The 10,849-nt window shown below is 35.4% G+C and overlaps 1 protein-coding gene across 5 annotated transcripts in view; it reads right to left on the minus strand.

Annotated features, from left to right (window-relative positions):
* Positions 1-10,849, minus strand: part of ATP6V1H (ATPase H+ transporting V1 subunit H) — a 117,389-nt gene that overhangs the window by 23,352 nt on the left and 83,188 nt on the right. For 4 of the 5 annotated variants that reach the window (XM_006923963.3, XM_015598582.2, XM_015598583.2 and 1 more), the window contains one exon: positions 3,420-3,533. The exons of the other annotated variant lie outside the window; for it this stretch is intronic. In XM_006923963.3, coding sequence (XP_006924025.1) covers positions 3,420-3,533 — 114 coding nt within the window. The remainder of the gene's footprint in view (positions 1-3,419; positions 3,534-10,849) is intronic. 5 annotated transcript variants of the gene reach the window in all.

Genomic DNA, 10,849 nt, shown 5'->3' on the forward strand with positions numbered 1-10,849 from the left:
CTGAGGAGGCATCAGTGTGTGCCAGCCATCTCCTCCCTCCCAAGTAACTCTATTCTGCAGCTCCCCCAATAAAAATAAAAGTTAACTTTATATCCAAAATCATAATTTATTTTAATAAACAGAAACTTGAGGAATAATGTGATATCAAAAATCTAAAAATCATTTATGATAGAAAAGTAAAAGAAAATCAAGAGCATGCTAGAAATCTGAAATCATGAGCTAGGAGCAAAACAATGACTACAGATAATGTGCAAATTTTTCATGAAATTTGCTGCTTTACCATTCAGGCATTTTTAATTTACTTTCATCCATGATTATATTTTAATTATTTTCAACTAATTTATTTCACTATGCAGTACTAAAATAAAGCATTTATAAAAACTCATTTTAATTAAATCAAAACAAAATGCTAAGAGAAAACAAAGTCAACTGTGCTTTCATGTTTTTTACTTGGTATGAAACATCTTCAGAGCAACAGTACCATATTTTAGGTTAAAAAAGAAGCCTCTGTTTTAGGTAAGTAGAAAGGCAGTCTTTACCTGCATGATTTAATAAAGACAATTTGGTTACCTGCATAAAGATATTGATTCAAAATCCTTTTACATTTGGGAATAACACTACAGAACATTTACTTACCAAATGGCATTCTAACTGGTCTCATAATGATCTGATGTTGAAATAAACTGCTATTACTTGAGCAATTTCATTCTCTGGCTCAGAGAGCCATAGGAATATACAACACAACAAAATCTATAGGTCACATGTGAATTCTAATCTTTCTTCATATGAAAATCCCTTTAAAAAGAAAAATATCAGAAAATACTGACACTAAGCTTCTCCATAAAAGGGGATTTATCATAATTAAAATACTGAAGTTAAAATAGCTTGGCACATAATTAGAGAGTGGGGGAAAGGATATCCTTTCTTCAGCTAGTCAATGATAAAGAACAAATAAACTAGCTTCTGTCTATAAAGATATTTACCTTTCCTTTTGTACTTATCCATCAAAAAAAATACTACAAGATTAAATCAAGATCCTAAATTCAAAGAAAAAATCTAAATTTTAAATGTGTCCTATTCAATGCATGATCATGTGAACAACAAAAATTCTCAATCAAAAAATTTTCTCCACTGCCAAAGAGAAAAGGTCAACACCCTATTTCATATCTATCTTTTCTTCCACATCAGAAACATACATTTTTTAAAAAAGCTAAATCCATCAATAAATTCTTCAAGATAAAGAATCATTAAAATAAAATCAATTTTTATTAATAAAACAAGAATTATACTTCAGGAGTCCTAATTTTAACAAAAAGAGCAAATAAAACTGCATTTCACTGAAACTTTAGAAAAACACCTGGCCAAATATAAGGTCACTGGTTGCAACAGCCTCAAATTCTATTAAATACCAACATTCTTTAAACTAATTTCATGAAAGAGACATAAACCAAGAGACATAAAATTACTACATAATTCACTTGTCTTGAAAAATGTGGCTAAGGGTAAAGTGAAACAAGTTGGGAAAATCCAGGGGAGTATTCTATATTTTACTGACAGACTTGAAAGTTTTTTCCTCCTGCTAAATAGATAAAAACTATTTTTGTGTGCCCTCTGCTCTGATCCCATTCTTCTTACACTGAGGATATGAACAAAGTAAAAACATTTTCAGTGCATCAAATGCTGCCGGCACTAGCTCTGAAATCTATCCCAAGTTCATCTATTTCTTGTTATCTCAACTTTTATAGTTCTAGCCCAAGCCACTAACCATCTCTACTCCAGACCACAATGAGAACCTACTAAAATGGTCTTCTGGCTTTCACGCTTACCCCTGTACAATCCGTTCTCCACAGAGTAGCCGAAGTGATCTTTTTAAAACATAAATCAAATCTTGCCATTCCCTTGTTAAAAAATCTTTCAATGGTTTTCAACTCACAAAAGGGTCAAATGACAGCCTAGGAGACGCTACACGATCATATCCCTGCCAAGCTCTCCTCGCCCATTTTTTTCATGCTGGCCTCATACTGTCCTTCAAATTAGAGTTTCTCAACTTGGCACTATTGACATATTGGGTAAGACAATTCCTTGCTGAAGGGAACTGTCTGTGCACTGCAGGATGTTTAGTAGCATCCCTAGCCTCTACCCACTAGGTGCCACCACTACCCCCAACTGTCAAATAAAAACGTCTCCAGACATTGCTTAAAGCCAAGTTGGTTCCTAGTTCATGCTCTTTTCCCTCTCATTCCCCCTATCTGAAATGCTTACTTCCAATACCAGAGCTGTATGACTGGTTCTCTATCCATATTACCTCAGCTTAGCTGTTTGGGCTATTCAGAGAGGCCTTCTCTAATCATCCTATGTAAAGTTGCACCCACTTCCATCATATCTATAGCCTAGCATGTAAAAGGGTACAAAGTAAGTGCTCAAAAAGTAGTTGTTGAAAGAATAAATAAATGTCAGTATTTATGAGAATGTGCTTAAGTGGCAAGATTATAGTATTTAATATATAATGCCACAGCAGCACTCCTCAATATTCTCCTGTACTGTATTTACCTGCATCTTTCAAATGTACATATTCTAATGCACCATTAATTCTTTTGCACCATAATCCTTTGGAAATACTGGCAGCATTATTGTTAGTTATAGGCAATGTATATTTGTTCATTGTGCCTTAACAAAAACAGTCTAACACCAGAGCATCCCTCCACAGAATGGGGAACAGAAAGGCATTTGAAGTGTTTAGAAGAGTGCTGAAAGCACCTATCTTCCAACTTAAAGCTAAAATTTGCCATAGCAAAGGGAATCCTGGTTTGTTCCATCATGTGTACAAATAGCTCAGCATTATATCTAAGCAGTCAATCTTTAATTTATCTTGTTTTAAATTAAAAGGTCAATTTAATTTTGTATTTTGCAAATACAAAAAGGTCTATAATTTTGATTTTTTAAAAATGACTTTGGTTATTTCAAAAGCAAAAGGCTATAATGAATAAAATATGAGAGTTAAATCTTATTAGATCAATCACTTTTAGTGTTTTCATGTAAACTGGTAAAATCCATGCAAGTTAACCATATGCTGAACAGTTAAACCTTGCAAAATTGTAGTCTCTAATCAGTATAGTCCAACTGGATTTCATTCAACTCCAAAAAAAGATTGATTCACTTATGTCACAAGAGTCCTTTTAGCTACTTTTGAAATTGTGTTTGATATTAGTACTTTCAATATACATAAATTTCCTCAGAATATTAATGCAGTTGTTTTTTAATTATCATGTCATTGTTCTGAATTGCTAAAATGTTTCTAGATAATCAAAATCACTGATTTTAAAAATCATCATTCATCAGAGCATTTCATAAGAACTTGTGGAATGGACGAGTGAGATCTCACAGACCAGTGTGAGTGGAAGGAAAAAGCCGGCACCTACCAGTTGTGCACCATGAGCTTCTGCACAGCCAGCAGAGCGTTGTAGCGAACTTGCTGGTCTTCATGGTGCATGTGGTTCATTACCAGTTGCTTCCCGCCAAGCTGTTCAATAACCCTGCAGAACAGAAGCCACTTTGTGAAGACAGCACAATTACTTTCCAACTCATGCTGCCAGTCAGCAGAAAGCCCAAATCCCAAGTGCCAAGGGATTTTGAAAAAAAAAGTTACTATATAGGTAAGTAAACAAACGTGTCTTTTTTATATCATTTTCTCCAAATCACAGATTTAAAGTATTCAAATATTTTCTCTTTTAAATTCTTAATGATAAATCCAATTGCTATTCTCATTTCCTAATTATCATCTACCTGGATATCTCATAGACTGGTGTAAGATTTCTAGATTATAGTTTTCTAGGTGGCTGAGTATTAACTTTTTTATTACCAGTATTTTTGGCTTACTTAAAATCAGTATACTGAACACCATATAATATCCGTAATAATATCAGATCAATATTAAGTCCACTAGTTGCCATTCTGTGAGACAGACATGGGCTCAGATATAGATAGCAGGGAACACAGGGTTAAAAAGTACCCAGTAGAAGCCATGTTAATTTCCTGAAAAAAAAAATACTGATTTTTAAGATATCTGCCCTTCATATAATAATGGAATATGCCGCATGACCTCCTGGGCAGTGAAACTGAGGAGAAGATTCTTATTGTCAAGAGCACCAAGATGACTGACAACTAACACTGCTTTCTATCACTGTACCCCAGCACCCTGAACAATCCAGTTACTATAGATGCAAAAGTAAAGTAAATATGGTTATTTGCTTCATGAATGGAAAGAGGTTCTCTGATCTTTGCAAGGGTGTGGCTGTGGATGGAGCTGGGAAGTCTCTTAACTCCTGCATGACAGTGTGGATTCTCCATTCCGTACTATCAAGTGGGAGCTATTACATAGTCAGTGACAAGTGACATCTTAACGCAATAGGGCTTTTGGTGGTTTAAGACAACCTCACAGATGGGTGGATATGGGTCAGATGTGAGAGAGCTTTTATCTGTATAACTTTATAGACTTTATTTTTTAAAGCATCCTTTTTAAAAAAAAAAAAGTTTTGAATTGAGAAAAAAAGTATAATATAATTATGACCAAACATTAATTGAATGCTTGTTATGTGCCAGGTACTGTGCTTTAAAACAATATATCAGCTCTGTTCTTTATCAGATGTGTCGCATTACGTAAATCATTCAATCTAGTAAATCCCTTCCTGCCAAATGAGAATACCAAGAACACCTCATTGACGGTGCTGCTGCGAAGACTAAAGGAAATAAAGCCCATGTCTCCTGCTAAATGACGATGAGGAGGATACAGAGGCTGCTCCACTGCAGTCAAAGTGATTTTTCTACAAATGTGAATATAACTTGTCCTGCTTAAAACAAATGGCTAACAAGGCCCTTCACGCTCTGACTTGGAGCCCCTCTCTCGCTTCATAGAGCACAGTCACACACCGCATGCTCTCTGCACTCTGACTCCGCAGGCCTCCTTTCAGGTCCTCTGGCCACAGGGTCTTGGCACTTGCTGTTTTCTCTCCCAGAAGCTTTCCCACTCCTCTGCATGAAGATAACTTCTATATATCATCAGATCTTGACTCAATTGTCGCTTCCTCGGGAAAGCCTTCTCTCTACCCATATTACATTAATCTCCTAATATGCGCCATTCATGGCACTATGTATCTCTCCATTGTATTCATCTGAGTTGCAATTTTATCCCTGAAAGATTATTTTTAAAGTATTAAACTTGTCTTACGCATTATACAAGAAGATCCACGAGAGCCAAAACTATGCATGGTTTTGCTTAGTCTATGTTCCTAGGGCTCAAGGCAGAAGGCATTCACCAAATACCTATTATTATATTATATTAATACGTGCTATATTAATAACAATTAGTATATATTATTGTCCCGTTTCTCTTTTTATCAAAATATTGTTAAAAAACAAGTAAGCTTTTAAAAAAGATAGACTTTTACTGCAGCAAAACTTTTAATGCCAGACAACCTTCCCTCAACTGCTACAGCATATTACTAGAATTCCAAATAATAATAATAGCAAACATTTACATAGCACTGACTATCTTCCAGGTACTTGTCTTAGCATTTTCCACTACTAATTTTTTTAAGAGTTGTTAGTAGCCTAGGATGGCCATGGAGAGAAATGATAGAGATTATAAATTAAAAAGAAAAGTATACAAATCAGGAGTAACATCGGAAAAAAGAAAGTCACAAGGTCCAACATTCCTTACTCTCATATGTACTTGGAATTATCCATTGTGACACTAGGAAATGTTGATCAGCCTAAGCTGGTGAATTATCTAAGAAAATATCAGTTTACCCAACATCTTTATATTCATGTTAATTTTTTGGAACTGTTGAAACTGATATGTATACATGTATACAACGAGCTAATAATATGGAACTCCTTCTGTCTCAGTTTTAACTGAGATGCTCAATTAACAGGCATCAGACACTAAAGTGAATCTGTGAGAGAACATCCCACTCTGAATTTACAAAGAATTCCAACAGTTCTTAATCCACTTAGGAATACTATTGCAAATATTCAAGGATCCAGGAAGGGGAAGGGTGATTTGTAAGTGTTCTGTGGAGGGCACCAGTCCATACTGTAGGTCCCTGCGCTATAGAGAAGAAAAAGGTGGTGACAGTTTCTAACTGTATGCCAAAGGAACCACATGCAGAGACGGTTGTGTACTGGTGCAGTTGGGAGGACAGTGGCCTGAGCCTGAGGGTGGCACAAGCCTGAGGTCACAGCAACCCAAAACAGCAAGGTCTAGGGGCTCTTTGGGATCACCCTACACTCCCAGAGCCTGGGGGTAAAAGAGTTTGACTGTCACCATGAGCCAGAAGAAACACAATGAATGGACACTGCAGTTGAATGGTCCAGAAAAGAGACCTCCAATGAAGCTCCAAAAGTGTTCCCAAGGGAAATTATCAGCTTCAGACATCCACCAGGGTGAGAGCACATAAGCCACCAACAGCAAGTAAGAAAAGTCCTGCTTCTCCCCATCGCCTCCTCCTACCCCAGTCATCAGCTTCAGGGAGACTGAGGTAACAGCAGGGAAGCTCAGGGAAGCAGAGCCAGGAAGGGCTGCAGGCCCTCACCTGCAGAGGGCATCAGGGCTAGAAGGAAGAGAAATCCTATTTTCCAACAGTAGTGAGAAGGGGTACTAAATGTCTTTTCGTGATTTAAAATGACGATAGGGCTGTTGTCTAGAGTGAAGGAAAAAGTAGTGAAGCTGCCTAGATTTTCATCCAGAGGCATGGAAAGATTATCATCTCTGAATAAATTTTAAAGGGATTTAGGGAAACAAACATAAAGTTATTCTTATTTCACTACAAACTGCTTATTCAACTGACCCATCTGGTGTTAGTGTGGATGAGCTACTTTGAGTGGCTGGCAGGGCTAGCTTCTTAACCCTGCTGTTTAAAAGTAACACCTCTGTCTCCCCCTGCCCTCGCTTACTTATTCCTCTCAGGGGGGACCTTCTGTAATTGGCGAGTTTGGAAGCAGAAATCCAGATGCACAGATCTACCTCACCTTTCTCTTCCACATCAGTCCAGGGCTACCTGAGACTAATGAGTTAGTCCAGTTCCAGGAACGCCATCTGTGTATTATACATAAACCACAATCTTCAATACTGACTTTATCAGTAAAGATTCTATTTGGGCCTCCATTTATTATGTCCTTTCTCAAATAATTTAGAATGCAGGCAGGAGGGGGATTATTTATTGGGCCCATTCTGGACACCTCCAACACATGGAAATATAGTTGATTCTCAGTATTTACAGTAGTTACATTCTACATAGTTGCCATTAACGATGATTTTGTGAATACTGAAAATCCTAGGGGAAACAGAGGGTTAGGTTCCTGCAAACTTCTGGTCACAACATTGTCATTTACCAATCACTACATAACCTTGTTTTATGTGTGTTTGTTTAAAGACGCCTCATTTAATATATATCATTGATGCATTTAACACTGAACTCACAGTCAACAGCATTGTAAATTATGTCTGAAGGAAGCTTATCTAATACACATATTTTCTCCGTGAGGCACTTTACAATCTTCTTGTGCTTAGGACACTAGACGGCACTTTAGCACTATACTCAGAGGTAGGAAACAGGAAAATCACCAACAAAACACATAAAAATGTGAAAGCACATGACACTAAACAGATCTCAAAAGTAACACTCATTTATAGTACAAGACCTAAAATAAGGTAGAGAGTATCGCCTTGTTTGCCTTCAGTTGGGAATGAGTGTGTCAGGCAGCTCAATCTTTCTTCTGCTCTCACATGTCCACAAATGACTGTGAAAGCACAAGTATTGACTTAGGGTTTAGAAAAAAAATTTTAACATGTAGGCAAATTCATAAATCTGGAATCCATAAATAATGAGGATCAACTGAATAAGTATAATCTCAGAAAGCTGCCATATTATGTGTAAAATATAATAAGTTAAAAAAACAGAGATAACATCACACACCAATGATAATAATAATGATGATGATAGTAATAATAACAGCACTTTTTCCACACATTGGGCACTATGCTAAATGCTTCATATTTTTTACCTCCTGTAATCCTCACAATGAATGTACTGCCTATCCCTCTAGAATGTAGTTTTTTGACATTTTAAACCCTTGCTCCTTCCAATACCTTCTCATATTATCACCAACCAAGAAATTTTTTAAGGAGTTTTGTTTTTAATAATTTATTGTTATATTTATTAAGCATTCATTCTCAAACTATACAGGTTACTGCTCTCCACCCCAGAAATTCCAACAGGTCTTACAGAGGGATGGACAATCTCCACTCCACTGACACTCATTGCTATAAAATAAACAGACATTTCTATCTTCTCAATTTAAGATGCAACTGAACCACCAATTACTTTCAGATTATACAGATATCCAAAATAATGCTTGAAAAAAAAAAAGGTGAGAAAGTTTTTCAGTTAGCAGATTAAGACATGATATCATTAAAAAGACAGGATATTTAAATGATTTAATTTAGAACTACATTCGAGTACTTAATTAGCCATTGTCTAATAGGGAAAACCTTGCTCATATTTCAAAGTAAGGTGAGTCGACAGCATGTTAAACTTTAAAGACTAGGAATATTACAATACATGATTAATAAGCTCAATGCTGGCAAGAACATTTTAGGAATGTACCAGCTGATAAAATAGAGATATGTAATTTTAGAGTAAATTTTAAATATCCTAAAAAGTACAGCAGTATTTTAGTTTTAAAGGTCTTTTTCCCTCTTAATATAGTTCTATAATATATAATCTAGTTATAAAAATATCCTGATAAAGATTCTGTTGTTTAGCATCCTATTCAGATTTTACAACATATTGCTAAAAATGTAAGTTGTATGTATGATTCTATTTATATGAAAGCATATGCTTTCATAATTATGTAGTGATATACTATCTAGAGTCTGTAAGTTCAATGAGCACAGAAATCACGTTTATTTTGTTACCCACAAAATTAGAAAGGTCAATAACATTTTTAAAAACAAAAGAAAGCAGAGAAGAACATTTACCAGATTTATAATTGGCAAAGTTCTTTCTAAGCATAAAAGTAGTGGAAGAAACTACAAACATGTTCACTGAAATCTAAGTTCCGTGGGCAATATTCAGAATTGTATGTAGCACATAGTAGATGCTCAATAAAACAATGACTAGTGAATGAATGAATTCACTATATAGTAACTGAAACTCATATGTGATAAAAATTTTATGAGCATAAAAATTTAAGTGGCAAACTTCAAAAATATTTGTTAAATATGACAGCTAATATTTCTCGTAAATCATGTCAGTAATCAAAATATAAATTAAAAGCACCAGGTGTCATTCTCTCTTGCAAGAGGTTAAAGAGAAATAATGGCATTCAATGCACTGTTGAGAGGGTAGTGAAGATGCTATTCTTATCTACTTCTGGTGGAAGTCTGAATTGGTCTACATTTAATGTTTTAAAAGTATCAAAATACTTACATACTTTATCTCATTAAATATATTTCAGGGGACCAGCAAAAGTAAATAATCAGAAATATTTGCAAAGATGTTTGTTTTCATAATAATAAAATTGGGAACAAACCAAATATCTACCAGTATGATTTGAGTAAACTGGAATACATTTTCTATAGGTAACATTAAATTATATTTTAAAAAATTTGTCAAGAAATACCCATGATAAATAAAAACAGGAAATAAAATAGGAGAAATGATATGACCATAGTTTTCGGGGTAAAAAAAAATACATACGTGGACCAAGGAAAAAACTGAAAATAAATAAACTGTATTTTTATCTCATGGTTGTAGTATTACAGGTGTTTTTTTCTTCATTATTTTCTGTTTTTCTCTAGTTTTCTAAAATGAACATTTGTTACTTTTCATGATAACTATAATTTAGAAAAGACAAATTAGTTGGGTTTGGTTGATAAAAGCTTTGTGCCACCATCAAAGCAATTCATTAATTTTGATTTGCTTGTGCTACACTAAGCTTTGTTCAAAGAAAAATAAAAGTATTTACCTCATATAAAAGTCTGCATTTTAAGGGAACAAGCATGAGTTCTTTTGATAGCTCTTTCTCTAAGCATTTATTATGCCCTACTGTGTGGTAAACACTATGCCTAGTCAGATATACTTCTTCATTTTGACTGTTCACAGTCTAGTGGGGGAAAGAGCTATAACAGGTAATCATTGTACAAAGTGCTATATAATGGGGATATATACGAACACTGTGGAAGCACAGAAAATTGGATATTTGTTTTTTGTTTTAATGGCAGTATACTGGTTTGCCACATTAAAAAGAGAAGAATCTTTTGTATCTTTTGTATCAGAAGAATTTTTTAGTTGCAGAAACAAACTTGATAAAGCAGGAGAAGAATTCGCTGAAAGGCAACGATAGCTTAGAAGGCTGGGAACCATATTTGGAAGGCTATCCAGGCTGAATCACAATCTAAACCAAACTACCAAATTAGTGATCCAGTGAGGGTGTTGCTACAGCTAGGTGCTTGACCTTGAGTTTACTCTGCTCATGCCCAGACACCATACCTACTGTCTCCCCTCCTCACCAAGCTCGGCCATCACTACTGCCTGAAGAGAACACCTGCTGTTTCCATGTGCCTCCATTACACATTCCTGTTAGAAGTGTGGGGCATCTACATCTGATTTGCTGAGCTTAGGCCATGAGCATGTCATGAGATGTAAAGGAGTTTAGGAAAGTAAACTGCTGACATTTTTATCTTCTGCACTTAAAGGGAGTACACGCCTGGTAAGGTGGGGAATTTCTCACACATGGGAAGGCAGTTTAGATGTTGTACCCCTTTAAAAAAAAAGATAAATGTTCATTA

This window comes from Pteropus alecto, unplaced genomic scaffold (genome assembly GCF_000325575.1).
Source record: "Pteropus alecto unplaced genomic scaffold, ASM32557v1 scaffold87, whole genome shotgun sequence".
Classification (NCBI taxonomy): domain Eukaryota; kingdom Metazoa; phylum Chordata; class Mammalia; order Chiroptera; family Pteropodidae; genus Pteropus; species Pteropus alecto.